This window comes from Rhincodon typus, chromosome 6, assembly GCF_021869965.1.
Source record: "Rhincodon typus isolate 14 chromosome 6, sRhiTyp1.1, whole genome shotgun sequence".
Taxonomy (NCBI): Eukaryota; Metazoa; Chordata; class Chondrichthyes; order Orectolobiformes; family Rhincodontidae; genus Rhincodon; species Rhincodon typus.
In genome coordinates, this window is record NC_063337.1 from 83,198,837 (window position 1) to 83,220,165 (window position 21,329).

The 21,329-nt window shown below is 40.6% G+C and overlaps 1 protein-coding gene across 1 annotated transcript in view; it reads left to right on the forward strand.

Annotated features, from left to right (window-relative positions):
- The first annotated feature begins 890 nt into the window (after positions 1–890).
- LOC109910722 (TBC1 domain family, member 4) overlaps positions 891–21,329 on the forward strand; it is a 58,156-nt gene continuing 37,717 nt past the window's right edge. The window contains exons 1-3 of the mRNA XM_020509962.2: positions 891–1,093; positions 13,875–14,047; positions 16,498–16,707. Of these exons, the coding sequence (XP_020365551.1) occupies positions 14,002–14,047; positions 16,498–16,707 (256 nt within the window). The 5' untranslated portion in view covers positions 891–1,093; positions 13,875–14,001. The remainder of the gene's footprint in view (positions 1,094–13,874; positions 14,048–16,497; positions 16,708–21,329) is intronic.

The following is a 21,329-nucleotide window of genomic DNA, read 5'->3' on the forward strand; positions in this document are numbered from 1 at the left end:
CACTGATTTTTGGGGCCTATTCTTACTTATATTTTCATGCTTCCTTATAATCTTGGAGTCTTCAGTTTATTTCCTTTCTCTTCTCATTTTCAATTCCTTTTTCTGGTTCTTGCTCTTTTAAAAACATTAAAATTTCTTATCTGACTTGTAAGATACTCAGGTAGAGCAGCAGGCTGAAAGAGGGGTTGAAGTTTGGAAGTGTATGGTATGAGAGATGTGTCTTTAAAAAAAACTTCTAAATGAATGAAGACCAGGCTGTATTACCTGTCCTATACAAGCATCTGTCTTCGGTTTTCTGGCACATCTCTGATTTTGATCTCTCCACGACGAGTCCATGCCTTTAGCTGCACAGGCATTAAGCTCTGGTATTCCCTCCCTAAACTGTCTGCCTCTCTACCTTTCTTTTTTTCAAAATACCTTGTAAAACCTATCTCTGACTGGTCTTATGGTCACATTTTCTAATATCTCTTTAAGTTGCTTAGTTTCAATTTGTTTATGGTCCCATAAAGCACCTTGGGCCACTTTGCAAGGTGGTAAATCAGTACAAGTTGTCTTATATTTAAGTTGTTGGTGTGGATATTGTGTGACATAAAATTAAATATCATCCTGTTTTTGATATATTTAATCCAGGTTGTTGTTCTGATTGCCTGTGTGGCTGTAGGTGAAAAGGATCATTGACCTGATGGTTTTTTTAAGTGGGTTTTTTTGCCACCATCTGCTGAACAGTTTAAGTGAAAATACACTTTTAAGATAATAAGAAACCTTGGAACGTGAAGCAAGTCACAGCTTGCTGTACTGTTAGCTGAAAGGTTTTGTGGTTCTTCCTCTGAAGGCTGGATGGTTACGACAGACTTTGGAAACCTGCATGCTGATTGTAGTGATCTGTCATTGCAGCTAACTAAGAGTCTGGCCAGTCTGATCTTGTGGAATGCGTCTCTAATGCTGACAAAGTTGAAGTGACTCACTTAATGGAGATTTCTATGGTTCGCAGCTGGGGTCTGCAAAGGTGGAGCCAGTGGGGTGCTTCACTACAGGACGAGAGTGTCCAGCAGACACCTGGACACAGACGGCATGCACAGCCTTTCATTTAAAGGTAACTCTTTCTGTTGTTCACTGTGAGAGACCAAGTAATGAATTTATATTTTCCTACAAATCTAAGGGAGGAGGTTTTGTACAGTGCATTACTGCTGTTCTCATAGAAAAGCGTACCAGTGATTCCTTTATGTAATTAATCCAATCCTCTGGCTGACCCATCTGATGTTTTTTAGTGCAGTGACTGTTCAGCAGGATTGTTAACAAAACATTGCTAAAGAATTTGCAGGCAAATATTTAAGCCAATAGTGGGTGTGCTTCTGTATTACTGGGCGGGATTGAGCAAAGCTTCACCCATTCTCAGATGCCATATTTGTCTGGTTAAAACATTCGTGGGTTAAAAGATTGGGAAAAAAAAATTCTCCTTGGAACTGAGAATGTTAAGAGTTGACCTAATCAAGGTTCACAAGACAATGATGTTTTGGCAGACTAGATACTGGTCATTCACCTGTAATGAGTGGGTTAGTAACCAACGGTGATAGATGAGGAGATTGGTTGGGATCTGGAATGCTCTCCCTGGACGTGGTGGAAGATGATTCCATAAATTATTTAAAAGGGAGTCGGACTGGTATTTAAGAGCGAGGTACTTGCAGGGTTACAGATATGATATGGAGGGTGGGTGTGGCCTGAGCGTGAATGCTCTTTGAAAGAACTAGCACAGACACAAGCGGCTGAATTGTGCACTTCTGCACAGCACCTTTGTGCTTCTAGTAAGAAGTAACCAACTTCTATTTTAAGGACCGCAGTAGTGAGCAAGGATAAGCTTGATGGGTTTCATCACAGACCCACTGTAAAGTAAAGAAACTTGCTGTCTCTCACACCTAAATCGAGACAGAGTCTGAATTCGGTTACAGATCTCTTTAGGATAGTAGTTGAAAAAACAGTTCTAGGGTGATATCAGGAATATTTAATGGAAACTAATGAAAGTGAAGGAAGATTGTATTCAGTTTCTGTCAGCATTAATTTCCATTTGCAAACTATTTTTAATTAGGATAATTCAAGTCTTTATTTAAACAGAGTTAAACTAGTAGTTGTTACTCATTTTATCCATCATTTTGTTCTTCAATCCTGAGGTTCTGAATTTGAATCCTGGTTTCTGTAATTGGTTATATGCTACAAGATTTCAACAAGAATCTCTAACTAGGGGTCGCTTTATAAAATAAAGGGTTATCCATTTAAAAAAGATTAACAAAATGTTGTCTCCAAGGGTTGTGTGTCTTTGGAGCTGTCTTCCTCAAAAGGTAGTGGAAGAGTCTTTGAATGTTTAAAGTCAGAGGTAAATAGATTTTTGTTAAGCAAGAAAGTAAGTTTATCTGGGGTAGGCTGGAATGTGGAATGATCTTATTGATTAGCAAAGCAGGCTTGAATGGCTGAAAGGCCGAATCTATTTCCCATTTGTATGTTCGTATGAGTACATCCAATTTAAGATAATTGATCAAACTCATAATGTAGTTCATTTCACACTTGCTAGATGTGACCAATACAAAGATCCATTCTTTGCACAGAAAACAAATCTGATCAAACCTAGTGTCTTTTCTGAATTACCAGGCAACTGAGGGGAGCCTCTAATTCCCCTTTGCTTTCTCCATGGCAACACTTCAATCTGAGTCAACTAACCAATAGGACCCGTCTTCTCCTGTAGCATAAATTGTGATTGTTTGAAATTTGACATTCTTAACTTACCCCCGAAGAGTGGAAGGGGAAATGTTTTGGCAACATATCTCTTTTCAGTGTGGAGATTGGTGAGGCTCCTCAGCAATAATAACAACCTGAATGTGCTAATAAAAATCCAGTTACATTTCATTTAGCAAGGTTTAACTTATTCAAAAGCTTTTACAGCGACACTGATAGTGTTTCATCAATTAAGTGATTACTACTTGGTTACATTCTGGTGGGGGAGAGGGAAACATCAACAACACACCTTTTGATGGCTTTAAAATCACTGATAGTAAACGTTCTATTTTTAACTGCACATGTTGACTCCAGAGCTTGATATTCTTTTAAGAGTAGTAATGATGATGGATGCTGGGCATTGTTACTATTGCAAAATTTGGACACAGTATTTCAAAGTGGATCATACAGAAATGTGTTTTCACTGAAAAGTTAGAGGACTCTGAATCAATCTTGAAAATAAACACCGGTGACCACATTGAGAGAAAATTGTCTGCACAAGTTGATGTTGGATTCCGATCTCGAACAACATGAAGATGACGACTGGCTTTTAATGCTCGAGTATTGTTCCGGAGTTATGGTTCATGTTGGTTTGTACTGGGCTGCTTTGATCACGTGAGTCAACTGTGGCTGTTAGTAATGATTCACATCTGAATCTGACGCCTGTGCCTTAGGAATCAATGTTTCAAAGGCTTGGATGAGCGTGTAATCGGAGTTCATGTTGTAGTACAGGACTGAGGCAGTGACGTTTAATTAGATTGTTGCAGATGAGACGTTAAAGGAAAGTTCCATCTGCTCTGCTGGGCAGGCATCAAAAATCCTCTGACACAATTTTGAAGACGAGTAGGGGAGTTATCCCTTATGTTCTGTCCTATCTATATTTATTCCTCACCTAACATCATGAAAATGAAGACTATCTTACCATTTATATCTTTTTTCCCTTTGGTGAATTCCGAAGAGTGACTTGCGAAATTGGACGTCGGTACTGGGAATGGCATTGCATTTGCTATGTAAATGCAATTTCTCTTTTACTGTAATCAGCTTTGGAAAGACTAGAACTGAAGGCACATTTTGTTTTCAGCACTGCAGGGCTTCTTAAACAGTGCCTTTCTCCGTAAACCTACAGAGAGGAACTGTTCTGTTAGGGTGAGGCACTTACTGGAGAGGCACATTAAAACAGTGTAAAGACTCCTGGCTCATCATTGGCTGCACTGGTTGTGCAGATATTTCACCAACTGTTCCTGAACAAGTCTCTGCTGTTTTGTAAGTTGACATGATTGTGATGTAGCAAAATATTTCTGAATTTATGAGCAGAAGTAGGCAATTCAACGCATCAATCTAGCTTTGCTATTAAATAAGATCATGGCTGATCATTTTGTGTTTTGAATTTCACATTCCCATCCACTCCCTAACTGCAGTCTATGCACCTCAACCCTAAAAATATTCAGTGACTCTGCCAGAATTCCAGACTTGCACAATCTCAGGAAAAAAAAAACAGTACCCTTGTTCTCATCTTACCAGAGGAGGAATCGTCCTTTCACGATCATCTTATAAAGACAGTTTACGATCTTACGTACTTCAATCAAGTCCCACCTCATTCTTCTAAACTCTAGTGGGATCGAGCCCAGCTTGTCTGACTTTTCCTCAACCAATCCGCTCATTCCAGATATCACAATCCAGTAAACCACCTCTGAACTGCCTCCACTACACTTACATCCTTCTTTCGGCAAAAAGGCCAACAGCACACACTATTCAAGTTACATAACAGAAGCACAACATCTTTACTTTTATAAAACAAACTATTTTGGATGCTTGAAATTCAACAAGTAAAGACAGAAATTGTTAGAGAAATTCAACAAATCTGGCAGCGTCTGTGAAGAGAAAACAGCTTGAATGTTTTGAGTCCAGTGACCCTTCAGAACATTTCTGTCTTGACTTTTATGTTCAATTCCTTTTATAATAATGAATAGCATTCTATTGCCTTCTTAATTATTTGCTGTACCTGCATTCTACTTTCTTGTAACAAATACACTAGGAGACAGAATCTCTCTGTACTTTGAAATTTTGCAGTAATTCTCTGCTATATTTATGCTTGGTAGAACAGGACATATCTGAAAGGACACCAGCCATTGAAGCTTTTCACCTTGCACTCATCAGAACTGGGACCCACAAAACAACCTTGAACAAAAGAAGACTGTTTCATATAGGATAAGAAGAGGATGATGATTGGCTTGGCCATCATTGACATGGAGATACAGCAATTCTGTAGGTAGATTCTGACTGGTTGCAATTTTGTATACTCCAGTCCTGTGACAACACCCTAACCAATTAATAAATAAGAATCTGGTTGCCTGGTCCTGGGAATTATGATTGACAGTTAACTGTTCTTAATGCATTTCCATGTTAACGATGGCCAAACTCGTCAGCAGCCTCTTCTCATTGTATTTAAGATGATATCTCTTTGTTCGTCTGTTTCTTGAGTCCTGGTTCTGATGAGTTCAAGATGAAAAGCTTCAACTTCTAGTCTCCTTTCAGTAATGTTTTTTATTCTTCCTGCTAGAGTGAACAAAATGCTTTGCCAGATTATTGGCCACTCACTCAACCTGTATATATCCTCTGCAAACTCCTTCTGTCTTCTTCACAATATACTTTCCTACTTCTCTTTGTGTCATCTGGAGATTTTGTTGCCATGCCTTTGCTTCCTTCGTCTTAGTAGTTGATATAAATTGTAAACATAAAGAATATATGAAATAGTAGCAGAGGTACCTGCTCTGTCATTCAAGAAGAATTGTGATAGATCTGCTTGTGTTTCAAATACCATTTTTCTAGCTCCCTTCAATGACAGTTGATCCCTTAATAGCGTCTTCCAAAAGATTACTAATAACAATTTGCATTTGTACTGCATCTTAGATATCGTAAACTGTCCCAACCCTTACTGTAAATGTACTGTCAATCAAAATTATACACCAAGCCACAATGGAATACTGAAACAGTTTACTAAAAGATTAATTAAAGAAAAGTTTTCAAAAGTGAAAAGTGGAGAGGAAAAGAGATTTAAGGAGGGAATTTCAGAGTTCAGTGTCTTGCCGGATGAAGCATGCTTGCTGCCCTTGTACAAGGCTGATGTAAAGTTTTCTAAACAAAGCGTAGCAGAAATGGCCAGCAGGTTAAATAGTCTCTGTGGAGATAAGCAGAGTTAATGGACAGAATCTTCCATTCTGGAGTAGAAGATCAGCAGTGGGCATAGGAAGTCAGTCATGTGGCTGCATACTTGTCAGCTCATTACATACGCATTAGGGGAAGCCATGGTGAATCTTATGGTGAGGCAGACTGGAAGTCAACAGCCCAGCTGTTAGCTTGTGGAATCAAAGGTCCTGCGTCATATTTATAAGGCAGCAAGTCAAGCAGTAATTCCCTGCATGTCAGGAACATCATGTGGGCTCTCGGAGCGGATACCTACAGCAAAACATTCTGGCTCTTCCTCCCTTTCCTGGTAACCCTGCCTCTCTCAGGGTCTAGGCCCGAAACGTCAGCCTCTCTGCTCCTATGATGCTGCTTGGCCTGCTGTGTTCATCCAGCCCTGCACCTTGTTGTCTCTCATCCCTGTGCTTGACTTAGTTCCTCAATTAGCCAGCCTTGCTTCCCCAGACAATCTTTCACTCCTGACCTGCAGACTTACATGGCCATTACACTCCAACCTCCAGTGCTTAGTTCACACCCATGCCTTGTGCAACTTGGACTCCCACCACCTAATCTCCATCATAGACAAACATTCCCTAAAGAAGACAAGCAGCAACTACTCACTCTGAAGTCCGGCAAATACAGTATCTTGCTTACTGCATGCTGCTTCTATCCATTTGTATATCCGAAGTCACCTATTGCTATTCAAGTAGAATTTAATTGAGAAAGGCATCTCATTCTGGTGAGCTAGTTTCTTTTCAATGAGCATTCATGACATGCAAATGCATGCAAAAATCTTCAGGAAGCATTATGCACCTTTAAAATTCCAAGAGCCTTAATGTAAATTTTCATCCTCCCATCAATAATTGGAGTTTTGTCCTTTCACTGAGTTAGGTTCCCTCGCCCAATTTACTTCCCACTTCCAGGATCAGCACAATATTCTGCCCTAGTTTCAGGCTGATGTCTTTTCTGATCTGTTCTGGTGAAATATCATGAAGCTAAAACATAAACTGAGTGAGTTCATTGCTGACTATTACCAGCACTTTCTCTTTTCTTTTTGGTTTCCAGCCTCTGCAATATTTTGGTTATGTGGAAAGGTTTATAGTTAGGGAGCCTCTCATTACCACGTGTCTGCTCCTTTCTGTCATAAGTAACAAGCAGGGAAGTAGTGGAGAACTTTTCAATTCCCATATAAAATGACATTAAAATTTCAGTCCTGGCTATGAGCAAAGGCGTATGCAACATGAATAATTTTATTACAAGGAGGGTGTGAGTACTGAATACATGAATACATGACTTGATGGCAATAATCTCTTGGATGAAGCTCTTTTAAGATGACACAGTTCAAAAGAATTACATTTATAAGTTGAAGCAGAATTCACTGCCTGCTCCCAACAGGTAGGCAAAGGGGTCATGTTATAGGCTGAGAGGCAGCCTGAAGTTTGTTCATTCATTCGCTTGAATGTGGGTGTTGTTGGTAAGGATGGTATTTATTGCTTAGCCCTCATTGCTCTTGGGGAGGTGATCATTCCATTTACAGTCAGGCATCAGAATTTATTTGCTTTGCTCAGTTTTCTGATGAAGGGCCTAGGCCCGAAACGTCAGCCTTCCTGCTCCTATGATGCTGCTTGGCCTGCTGTGTTCATCCAGCTCTACACCTTGCTATCTTGGCTGAATTTTTGTTTGAAGTATATAAAGCTCTATCTCTTATGTTGGCAAGTCCTTTAGAAGATAGGAGACAGAGGATGGTGGTAGAGGGTTGTTTTTCAGACTGGAGGCCTGTGACCAGCGATGCTGGGTTCACTGCTTTTTGTCACTTATATAAATGATTTGGATGTGAACATAGGAGGTATAGTTAGTAAGGTTGCAGATGGCACTAAAATTGGAGGTGTAGTGGACAGTGAAGAAGGTTACCTCAGAGTACAATGGGAACCTTGATCAGATGGGCCAATAGGCTGAGGAGTGGCAGATGGAGTTTAACTTAAATAAATGTGATGCGTTGCATTTTAGAGTGGCAAATCAGGGCCGGACTAATACAGTTAATGGTAGCGCCCTGGGGAGTGTTACCGAACAAAGAGACCTAGGGATTCAGATGCAAAGTTCCTTGAAAGTGGAGTTGCAGGTAGACAGGGTGGGGAAGAAAGCATTTGGCATACTTGCCCTTATTGGTCAATGCATTGACTGTAGGAGTTGGGACATCATGTTGACGCTGAAAAAGCCATTGGCTAGGCCACTTCTAGAGTACTACATTAAATTCTGGTCTCTGCTATTGGAGGATGTTGTTAACCTTGAAAGGGTGCAGAAAATATTTACAACAATGTTGGCGAGTTTGGAAGGTTTGAGCTATAGGGCGGGGGGCTTTTTTTCCCTGCAGTGTCGGAGACTGAAGGAGAGGTTTAAAAATCATGGGGAGCGTGGATAGGGTGAATAGCCAAGGTCTTTTCCCAGCATAGGGGAGTCCAAAACTAGAGGGCATGGGTTTAAGGTGAGAGGGGAAAGATTTATAAGAGACCTAAGGTGTAACTTTTTCATGCCATGGGTGGTGACCACTCATTTGTGTACTGGACAAAGGATGGTCTCTTGGAGCAACCCTTGTGCTATATCTTGAAGCAGCAACTCTCCATTGGTACTGTTCCGTCAAATCAGGGGAAGATTTCTCTGTGATGATAACCTTTTTCCAGTAGCTAGCAGCCCATCTTTCCTTTCCGAAATAGCCGAATATTGGAACTGAGTGTTCATTGCCACCCCATAAGGAAGTGTAAGAATTTGGAGAGTTGGAGCGGGAATGTCTCTGGCATTTGCATGTGCAGGAAGTGTGTTCCATTGTTGAGCTACTGGCTAACCACATTTTGGAGTTGGAATGGTGGGCGGACGCATTGTGGAGCATCCATGATGCTGAGATTATAGTGGACAGAGGTGGTCACACCACAGATAAAGGCAGAAAGGGGATTAGTGACCACCAGGCAGAGAGGAAGAAGGCAGGTAATGCAGGAGTCACCTGTGGTTGTCCCTATCTCTAACAGATATATACTGTTCTGATTACTGTTCGGGTTTCGACTTCTAAGGGGATACCCAAGTCCATGGTATGCATTCAATAGTGACTGAGATTGGTGAGTGGTGAAAATAGCCTCTTTATTGAGCAAACGCAGTGGCACAGTTTCAGGCGTTGATGGAATCCAAAGTACAGTTTTACAGTAGCCTCTTTTATACACAGTTTTTACATACATTAAACTTTTAGCACACTGGTGTCTTATAGTTGTATCTATTGTACACAGGTTTGTGTGACATCTGTCCTGGGAAAGCAGGAGATGGTTTAAGCAGTTGCTAAATGCTGGCAGTTACTCCTGATGGGATTAGAATATCTGTCTGGTCTGAGCTTGCATAATTAATAGGTGTTAGTCCTTTTGTCATTAAAGTTAGTAATAGTAAAAATACTAGACCTATATGATCTAAATAAGTGAGAAATTATATATGTATTAAATAAAAGTTAGAGAGTATTAAACTTATCTCCTGCAGCTGGGTCATGAGATTTCATCTACTGTTGCTGGTTTTTGACAGTTCCTACACATTCATTCATGCAGTTTCACAGAAGCGCTGTTTTGATAGTAAGTTTCTTAAAGGAGGTAGCGGCCCTATTCAATATGCATTTAAAAAGTATAAATCCGTACATTAGTATAAGATGGTAGTCCTAAATAAAGTTAGAAATAGGCAGTACAGTGTGAAAAATTGGTAGTTTATAAGGAAATTTCAAATAGATAAAAAGCAGCAGACTGTAAGGACATGCTGATGGAGGAAACTGATATCCTGTACCCTATTCAGGTCCTGAGAGACGGTTACTAAGGGATAATTATTATTATAATCTTTCTCCAGTTTCGAGTGAGTCATGGAGACGCGATGGTGGGGATGGCATTGTTCTGAGTAGGTCATGGTATTAACACTTATTCAGGGGTAGACTTTGTACAGAAACAGATCTAAACATTTCTTGCAGCATGGAGCTGATAAGAATTGAAAGGTGTAAAGAGACAGTAATGGGTTGGCAGCTTAGGAAGAGATGTTTAATTTATTTTATCTTGTAAGAGTAACATGTACACAAAAATGCTGTTTTATGAATGAATAAGTGACAACACGGTATAATAAACATAAAATGCTTGTGAGTGAATTAGTAAAGAATCATCATACAATATCTAACAGTACCCAAGGTAGCTCTGGTGCACAAGTGAAGGAAAAAGAATGGCAGGGCTATAGTGACAGGGGATTCCACAGTAAGGAGATAGATAGGCATTTCTGCGGCTGCAAAAGAGATTCCAGGATGGTACGTTGCCTCCCTGGTGCCAGGGTCGAAGTTGTCTCTGACCAGCTGCAGGATGTTCTGAAGGGGAAGGGTGAATAGCCAGTGGGTCATGGTACATATAGTACAAATGATATTGCTGGAAAAAAAGGGGATAAGGTCCTACAAGCAGAATGTAGGGAGTTAAGATACAAATTAGAAAGCACGACCTCCAAGGTAATCATCTCAGGATCACGACCAGTACCCCGTCCTAGCAAGAGTAAAAATAACAGGATTTACCAGATGAGTACTGGCTGGAGAATGGTGCAGGAGGTCTGGATTCAGATTCCTGGGTCATTGGGATTGGTTCTGGGGAAGGTGGGACCATTACAAGCAGGATGGGTCACACCTGGGCAGGACTAACGTTCCTAGTTTGGGGGTGTTTGCTAGGGCTGTCAGGAAGGGTTTAAGCTAGAATGATGTAGGATGGAAATGTGAATCAGGAGACAGAGGAGAGAGAAACAAAGATAGAAACAAAAAAAAAGCAGAAAGAGAAGAAGCAAAAGTGGTAGTAAGAAGAAAAACAAAGGTAGAAAACAAATGGGGACAAAGTGCCAAATAGAGCTAAGATGACTGAAAGGTCAGAAAGACAGTATAAAGCCTTTGCGTCTTGTGAAACATTCGCAATATGGTAGATAAATTGGCAGTGTAAATTGGTATTAACTGTTATGATATACACTCATTCCTCCTCATCTACTGCTTCATTCCTCTGCATATGGATCTGAGTGCTTGTGAGGTCAGCTCCAGACCCATTTTTTTCTCCGACTATTGACTCGTCTGGTCTGATCGTGCAGACCTTTGCAGTAGTTGGGGATTTACATAGCAGCCATATCAATGGGAGGTCCATCCCCTGTCGATAACAATGATGCAGTGCAGTTACAATTACAGAGACATTGCTCCAGGGTGACCAAAGATGGAAGTTGAACATCTGGGGTATTCATTAATTAGGAAGAACAGAGGGAAAGGGAAAGAATGTGTGGTAGCATGGGGAAGGACATTGGCTTGGAAAATCATGATATGGAATCTGTATGGATAGAGATGAACACCAAGAGGCAAAAAAATATTTTGGGGATTGTTTATAAAAGGTATAAAATTTCAAGTCCTGCCAGATAATACGCCTGCTTTTTCATTAGAAAATGACGACTGGTGGTGGTTTAACCTGAGGGTCACTACGAGAGAGTGAGGGAGAGGCTGAGAAGCAGAGTCCTTCATGGTAACTTCAGCTGGTATTTGGTATCACTCTGGTATCACCTTGGTATCACTCTGTGTCACAAACCAGTTATCCTGCCAACTGAGCTACACTCCCAAACATTAGTGGAAATGTAAGGGAATGTATTAAACAAGCAGTCAGAAATGCATGCATTAAGGATAAAAATATAATCATGGGTGACTTTAATTTATATGTGGATTGATCAAACCAAACGAACAATGGCATTGTGGAGAAGGATTTCCTGGAGTAAATACGTGATGGTTTTTTAGTCCTGTAGCTTGAGGAGCCACCTAGGGCACAGGCTATTCTAAAGTGGATACTGAGCAATGAGAAAGGAAAGATCTGGTTTAGTAACATCCTTCCATCAGCAAGGTGACCAAAACCGAACGCAATACTCCAAGTGTGGCCTCACCAACATTCTGTAAAACTGCAATATAACTTCCCAACTTCTATACTTAATGCCCTGACTGATGAAGGCCAGTGTGTCAAAAGCCTTCTTCACTGCCCTGTCTACCTGCGACTCCGCTTTCAAGGAACCGTGCACCTGCACTCCAAGGTCCCTGTGTTCCACTACACTCCTTAAGGCCCTGCCATTCACCATGAAACTCTTACCTTGATTTGACTTTCTAAGACGCAATCGCTCACACTTAACTAAATTAAACTCCATTTGCCATTTCTAAACTCACTTCCTCAACTGATCAAGATCCTGCTGCAAGATCCTGTGAAGATCCTGTTTGATGGTAGATAGAATGTTTAAAGAACATGTGCAAGAATTACAACAGTTATTTATTCCTGTCTGGTGTAAAAACAAAAGAGGAAAGGTAATTTGGCCATGGCTTACAAAATAAATTAAGGGTAATATTAGAGACAAAGAGATGTATAAAGTTGCCAGAAAAAAAAAACAGCAAGCTTAAGGATTGGGAACATTTCAGAATTCAGCAAAAGAGGACAAAAAGTTTCATCATCAGGTGGAAAATAGAGTATGAGTGTAAACTTTCAGGGAACATAGAAACTGACTGTAAAAGCTTCTGTAAATATGTAAAGAGAAAAAGATTAGTAAAGACAGGTATAGGCCCTGACAATTGGAAGCCAGGGAAATTATAATGGGGAACAAAGAAATGGCGGAAGAGTTGAACACATATTTTGGTTCTGTTCACATAAAAGGTAACCTCCTGGAAATGTTAGGGATTCAAAGGTCCAGTGAGAGGACGGAATTGAAGGAAATCAGTATGAGTAAGAAAATGGTATTGGGGAAATTAATGCAGACAAATGCAGTTAATTGGAAGTTTCTATCTGCAGCCAAGGAGAGTGGAGCATGAATAAAGGTAAAGTAAATCAGAAGTGCATTTTGTTTCTGTTTCACTTTTAGCACATAACAAATTGATGGGGCTAGATTTTAAAGCATTCTGGAAACCCATTGGAAGAAATTCAATGACATGGATAAATTGGAGAAGCTGAGGTTCTGCTCTGTAGAAGTTTGAGAGGAGATCTGATAGGGATTTTCGAAAACAGGTGAGATCTAGATATTAGAGAGACAGAGAGAGGGGAGACTTCCCGTTAGTGGTAAGGTAAAGAAACAGAGGACTCTGACATACGTAAGGAAAAATGTTTTTGCATGTGTTGTTAGGATCTGCAGTGTGCTGCTTGAGGATGTGGTGGAGGCCGCTTCATTTGTGGCTTTAAAAGAGAATTGCAATAACCTCATATAGACAGAAAATTTGCTGGTTTACAGAAACAAGGCTGGGATTTGTACCAGCAAGTTTGACCTAGCAGAGTGCCAGAGTGCACAGACACATGGGCCTAATGGCCTCCTTAAGTACTGTAAACATTCTGATTTGTTTACTAATAAGTAACAAGCAAGCGCTACATTAAAAAAGGAAAGCATGCTTTGCAGAATATGATTAAATCTTTTACAGATCACAATCAGCGGAAAGCTTAGTACCTTATACTGTTTGCATGTTGATCTTGGAAGAGGATTTCTGCTGTTCACTGTTGGTGCTGAAATGAGAAGTTCACACATTTATACAATAATTCTACAAATGAAGAAAAGAAGCAAACTTCCTTGTTAGTAACAGTTTCACTTCACAGTTTAACTTCCTCATTTCTTGGAAAAAGTCACAGACGTTTACATGTAATCCATCTCGTTGTTTCATTCATCTTTATCACTAGTCTGTTTTCACACCAGTAGGATGAAATTTCTTCTTCACGGGACTGTTGAATAAGCGTGCACCCTTTTTGCTGCACCTTAATACTGTGTTACATTTGGTCACTTTTTATTAAACCATCTATTGTTTACTTCCTTACTAAGGAATGATCAACACTCGAGACAATGGGTCCAACGTGTTTTCAGTTATGGTATGTGTCTCTGTGAATGCTTTCCCTTTTCTGCTTTAGTGATGGTGAAGGCAGGAGAAAGGCCTTCTCGGGCTGCAGCACTGAGTCATTGAGTGGAGAAGTGGGTATCCTCACTCCTCGGCGGATTTCCTGGCGCCAGCGGATCTTCCTACGCGTTGCCTCACCCATGAACAAGTCCTCTGCAGCCATGCAGCAGAAAGGAACGTTGGAAGGTACAGTGTGCCAGAGATGTGAGCAGATGGTTTGTTTTAGGAGGACCCCCTTAACACCAATTTGAAATATTGCACGTTACAGATAATAGCTTGACAGATCATGCATTCAGTTAGATCTGCTATGAGCAGGCAGTTTTCTTTAGCGGTGGAGATAAAAATTTATCCCTTGATTTTTTAACAGTGGGTGGAGTATAATTGGCATTGAGTAAGCATTGATTAATGGTAACGCTACACAAAATGTGATTGAAGGACAAGGTGACAGAGGGAAATTAAGGAATTAGACACTAATTAGCTTAACATCTAATTGTATAATGGTATAATTAAATTTTGGATGATGGAACCATTTAAAATTTTCAGCTGGTCAGAGAAAGCCAGTATAGACTTGTAAAGGGTAGGTCATGCCTGACTGTTTAAGATGATGAGGGAATTTCCATATTTTGCTATGTGTGTGTTGACATCCAGAAAACACTTAAGTCCCTCATAAGAAAGGAGTTAGCTAAACTTGAAGTGCATAGAATTGAAGGCAAGTTGTGAACATGGTTTGGAAATTAGTGGAGTGAAGGAGACAAGAGTGTGGGGATAATGGGCAAGTACTCATCGTGGCAGAATGTGACTAATTATGCCTCCGAGAAGATCAGTAATGTATCTTCATAAATCATTGTGACCTTGATCAACTTTAGATGATGTGACTGAAAATCACAAATTTACCATTGATACAAAGGTAGGTTGCATTGTAAACTTTGTAGATGGAAGCATAAAATTACAAAGCAATATTAGTAGATTAAATTAAGTGAATGGGGAAAACAATGATAAATAGATTTATGTACAGGCAAATGTAAGGCCATCGATTTAACCTATAAAGAATAGAACAGAGCAGTTTTTAAATGGTGCAAAGCAAACGAGTAGGAGAGATCCAAAGAGGTTTGGGGTTCAGATACACAGCTCTTTAAAGCATAAACAGATACAGAAAATAGTCACAACGCTTTGTGGAATGTTGACCATTATCTCTAGAGGAAAAGAATACAAGGGGTAGAATCACAAAAACCCTGCTAAGACTAAACCCAGAGTACACCCAGCAGTGCACAGCACCACATTTTGGAAGGATAGATTAGCCTGAGAAAGAGTGCAGTGCAAATTTATAGAATAGTGCCTGGAATCCAATGGTTGGGCTACCCGGTGCAACTTTCTGGAATTTGCAAGGATAATGTTCGATTTGATTGAACTTTTCCAGATATTAGGAAACCAGTAGAGAGAAACTATTTCCACTTATTGGGGAGTCCAAAGCTGGGTTAGGTGGCAGGATATGTTAGGAAACACTACACGCAAAAGCTGTTGACTGTTTTGAACTCTTCCACAATCAACAATTGATACAAGACCAAAGGTTATACTTACAACTGAGTGTCATCATTTTTGTTAGTCAAAGGTATGAAGGGATATGTGGCAAGAGTACATATGTGTAGTCAGGTTGGATGGCGATCAGCCACGGTTTCCTTGAGTGGTGGAATGGGCTCAAGAGGATAAACATATTCCTATGTTCATACAATTGCACGGATTTTATGTTCAGTGCCAAGGTTCTTTCCTAACCTTCAAGGAAACTGTCCATAAAGACCTGAGAATCTGTGGGATTGATTGCCCCATTACAACATGTTTCCTAGCTACAGGGATATCCTGTATCGAGGAAGAAGTACTAATTGTCATTCATGTCTTAAGCATTTTGCAGGGAGCAGACTAAAGATTGGGGCAAATACTTGGGATTAAGGTAGAAACTAAAATATCAATCTTCAGGAGAAGAGTAATTTATATTCTATTAAAATGTATGGAGTTTGTTTTTGATTGAACGGAAGAAACAAAATTGCAGATATCGAAAATTAATTGTTCATGACAGACACATTATTCAGCAGTCATTATGACTTACTGCACCATTACAAACTCAATTACACCTCAATCAACAAGGAGTAATAATTGAAATTCAACTCAAAACCCTGATCTTGATGCTGGTTACATTTGCAAAGACTTGCAACAATATACGCTTTGGAGGAGCAGAGTGTCCCTTACAGAACCTCCTAGATATTCATGTTTAACTACACAAATGTGGACAGCGGATGTTGCTGTCAGTAGCACAAAGTAATGACGGCAAATGGTGACTGTTTTGTCCTCATGACAACTGCAAAATCTGGCCAATAGTTCTGCTTGATTATCTTTTCAGGGATCAAGGGAGAATTATGTACAAAGTTGTCCACCATTGAAGTAGCTGGGGTGGAGGTTATGGAGGGATATTCACACTTAGTACTGCAGAAGAAATGAAACAGACATGGTGAATGGCCTGTTTGCGTCATGGATTTCTTGTGCTTTTGCATAATATAATGGTGACCCTGGAAAAGGGAGTCTGTATTCTACTTCTTTGAAGGTAAATTGTCGGCGTAAGAAAATGGGGCTTTCTGTTTCTGTAGATCACCTTGATAGCATTGAGCTGCCACCACTTTCACCGCTCACTCCAGCTGTGGAGGAGGATCCCTTGGCCTCTCTGCTAATGGCGGATGATGCCCCAGTTGGAGAGAAGAAGAAACGCTCTTCTGAGGAGCTGCGGATCATGTGGAGAAAGGCCATCTGCCAGCAGATCCTTTTGCTTCGGATGGAGAAGGAAAACCAAAGGCTGGAAGGTCAGTTATCGTCAAAGTATAAAATGTATTCTCAAAGGCTTTTAAGATACCTGTTGTGGTCATAATAATGTATTTGAGCTTCAACGGTGTATCAAAGGAAGTGTTTTTCCTCAAAAGACATTTGGTAAAGAAACCGGTACCAATGGGGTCTCTATGGCACATGGTGAGCATGTGCTCATTCTGCATGGGATTGGTCGGGCCACTCTCAAACTCACAACTGACACCAATATTCGGCTCTGGACTTTCATAGGAAAGTAAGCTCAAAGCTGGTAAGAGGCACGTTTTCAATAGTTGCTCACAGTCAAATGATTTTGTCTAATTTTTTAAATGTTTTAACACAGTTGAATGTACACCTCTTAAAGGAACCACCCGAGGCTGCCACCAGTAAGTTGACATGAAAACAGTTGACTTACTGGAATGTGAAGCCAGGATGACAAAAAAAAAGTCTCCTTCTGCTTCCATGTTGAAATTGTGCACTGTTAGATGTGTATTGATCTGCCTTCCTTCCACTGGCTGCTTGCATCCCAATGACTGCTGAAGATCCATTCTTGTTAAAGTCTTGCCTCAGATCTGCCACTGCGATTAATTCAGGCAGAATCTGAATCCAAATCAACTTTCAGGCCTCTGTCTCTTTTCACTCATTATCGCTTCTCAGTAGAGTGCAGAGGAAATTTATATCATGGAGAACCCGGCAAAAAAATTGTCTCAAACAAACGTAAGAGTCATCAAAAATTGTGATCCCACACCCCAAACAATGGAAACTGATACTTCTGTCTATTTTCCTCTGTCTCATTTCGTACCCCAGTGAAATTTGCCCTCCTGCTGCCTAAATTACTCTGCCTTCTGAAATGATGATGGTGTTCTCAAATGATATTCAAATATTTAACGATCAACATCACGGGGTGAGGTGAAAGTTGTCTCCATGATTTATACCAATAATGGATTGGAATTAGTTTGATGAGTCACATGTTAGAATGATATAATTAACCGTAAAAGTCTCCAGATCTGTCCAGAGGTTTATCTGAGGAGTCACAGCACTTTGTTTTCTCAGTGAAGTCCGAGGGCGGAGCTGTTAAAACACAGAGCATATAATAGTTCTCAGGGAATTCTAATGCAAATGATTCACCATTTGACTATTCACTCCTATAGAAGGCATAGGTCAGAAATTGCACTCCATTTGCCTGGGTGCAAAAACAATCAAGAAACTTGTCACCACTCAAAACAAAACATCAAGATACTGGCAGCTCCATCTAAATCCTTGAGCTTTACTACCTAGAAAGACAAAGGCAGCAGATACTTGGGGACATCCCTGCCTGAAGGTTTTCCTCCAAGCTACAGACACCCTGACTTGGAACTATGACACCGTTCCTTCAGTGTTTCTGTTGAACTCCATCCCTATCAGCTCATTGGATGTACCTACACCAAATACACGGCAGCAGTTCAAGAAGGCATCTCACCTCCACCTTCTCAAAGGAGTGCCTTTCCACTATGGCGGAAATCTCTTGAATAATTTTGCAAAAACATTTCTATCAAACCTGAAATTATCAGCTGTAGGTGAATAATTTAGTGAAGAATCTGGATATTACTTACATTTCATGTTGGTGTAGATTTCAACAGCAGCGTATTCTTGTAAACCCTTCACACATACGTCAACGGAAGAGCACTGCATGATTTGTCTTTTTAAGAATTGTATAAAGTTTGCAAGGTTTTGCTCCAATCCTTGAGCATTGAAGTCAGTCCTCAAAGGTCAAAAGCATTTTGATGCCCTGAGCATACGCTTGCATTGATGTGACTCTCTAACATGGGAGTAAATCTTCAGTAAACTGTACCCAATGATTGTCCTCACGAGGCTATGGTTTATAATTTAAAAATAGTATTAATAATTAAATGAACAGGTTAGGGAATCTTGTCTCTCTTGAAGTTGGTCACAGTAACTGAATCCTTTTGAACCTCTTGCCATACTTCATGTTGCCTTGGAAATTTGTGTCAGGCTTGTTGGTGGGCAAGATGTTGAAATGGTATTCGTTAAATGTGCTACACACGTAGATTGGAATAACTCCAGCAAGGTCTCTAGTTAAAAATCCTGATCTTAAACAGATGTTTAAAGCATATCTGTTTGTAAAGTCTCATATTTCTAAATCTTCCCTATGAAATTAAGAGACTCTCAATCTATGCACAGTCAGCACACCTGCTTTTTCCATTGTCTACGGGTATGAGCTTCCAGAATGTCTTTTCCAGTGAATCACCCTGCATCCCCTTATCCTGGCCAGGTGTACCACAGCAACCAGGGCTTGTTGGAATGAGGAGCAATTCACATGACCCCCTTCGCCATCCATCTTACCTTAAATTAAAGAGACAGCCTAAAAATACAGTGGTCTTATAAACTTTGCATTCCCGACAGTCTTTCAGATGAATGCTTTAACCAAGGCCCCATCTCCCTTTTCAGGTAGATTGAAATTTTGCCACAGAGTTTTCTGAGCAAAGAAGGGTAGTTATACCTTTGGTTATGGCCAGCATTTATGCAGAAAAACAGATTTTCTGTTTATTGCCATTCATGGAAATTGTTCTGAGCTAATTGGCTGCTGTGTGTCCTATATTACTATAGTGACTACAGTTCAAAAGTAGTTCCTTGGCTGTAATGAACTTTCAGAGGTGAAGCCATGAAAGGTGCTACATAAATGCAAGTCTTTTCTTTGATGACTTGGTGTTCATTTGATAACTGTAAAGTAATCCACCTGTCCATTCTGACATGCTTAATGACTGGAATGCAAATTTTTTTTGTCGCTTTGTATCTACATTCACCAAAAGAAAGAGAGAGAGGACCAAGTGTGAGAAAAACAGGCTTAGGTGTCTAGGTCCACACAGGAAGACTAATGATAGGGCTGGATATAAGGACAGATCAAGGTATCCAGTTCCTTGATCAGGAACCGAGTGCCTTCAATCAAAGGACATGCCTTATCCTGAGGTGGCATGTAGTGCACACCACATGGTGACAGGTCCACAGTTAGTGAAATAACTCCATGAAAGCCAGTAGCCAGTCACCAAGCCACCCTTTATTTACATGATGCTGACCCCGCTAGCTCAGAGCCAGCTACTAGAGTGAGGGGAACCCCTGACACCCCTGTTTATAACTGTCAGGTCTCCAGGATTGGACCAGATTAACAGCCCCAGTCAGCGAACTCATAATCTCTGAGGTATGTGGCTGACCAATCACTACTACGTCCCTCTCCCTCTAAGCTCTGGAATGTAAGCCCCTTCCTTTTCCTGTATTTTCTCCTGGGACATTTCACACCAGGTCAGTTCTTACGACTCTGCCATGGATACTGGACTGTAGCCCGCCTCTTGGCTGAAACACATCTTCCAGCGGTAATGGCATCAGGGCTGTGAAACCTATCGTGTCCTCAGAGGTTTCTTCAATGCTGGGCAGAGGGGGAAAAGCCATGGATTCTGACAGCCTTGCCGGATGTTCTGAGGTGTTGGGTAGGTTTTGGTCCTGCCCCATTTGCAGGGTAGCAACTTTCATGTGGTCCGCATGCTTGTTCAGGACTGCCACTCCTACCTGAACTTTGTACGTCACGGGACCTGACCTCACGTTGACCATGCCTATACTTTTGCACATAAGGCAATGGCATTAAGCAGGCTTTGCAGAATTGTGGAATTGCTTTTTGGTCAACATGTAAGGTGGCTTTGGCCCCTTTGATAGTACCTAGACCTTCCTGGAAAACTTTCTGGGTATTTAACTAAAACGTCACTCTGGCAGCCATTTTCTAGTGGAAACTATGTGAATCTTTCCCAATAAATTTCATCCCATCAAGCTTGGGCCTGAGCCTTTTATTACAATCAGCGGTAACTGAACCAGATGCTTCTCATAAGAGACCAGAACTGAAGTTGAACCCTTAATCTATAAAGGTTACCCAGTATAGGTTTTCAACCTGGCTGAGGTTTTATGCAAACTTAAGGGTTGGTGTCCAGAGGGAATTTTGGTAAAGACTGGTTCCACAATCAGTGACCTAGTGTCCTTCTGTTCAGGATAAATCCTGAGTGATACTATGCAGTTGTCTTCAGTCAAGTGATGTTCCCCAAGCTCAGTCGGCCCAGTGAGGGTGTCCACTTCCATTGGCATAAGCTGTAGTTCATATGCTCCACTTGCCACATTTTCTAATGGCAAAGCCAGTTGTAGTGCCAGTTTGAAGTTCAGTTGGGCTTCAGTTAGTCAGCCCTTTTGTATGGTTACATCATTAATCTTACATAGCAAACAGTCTCTCAGCATCTCATTAAGGGTTAAACCAAAGTCACATGCCTCTGCCAGTCATCTTAAACCTCATCAGATACAGATTTCCCTGGTTCTAGTACTGTCGAGTAAAACTGATAACATCACAGAATTAGAAGAGTCTTGGAGTCACAATATTCCTTAACTAAATCCATCAACTCTTGAAATGTTTTACTATCTGGCACTGCGGGAAAGTTAGGCTGCTAATAAACGAAAAAGCTGCAGGTTCATCCACTGTTAGGAGAATTACTCATTGCTTTTCATCTACCGCAATGTCATTTGCCTAGAAAAATAACATTCTGGGCCTGGTCTTCGAAAGCAGGATCAAATTAGTGAAGCTTTCCAAATAGCG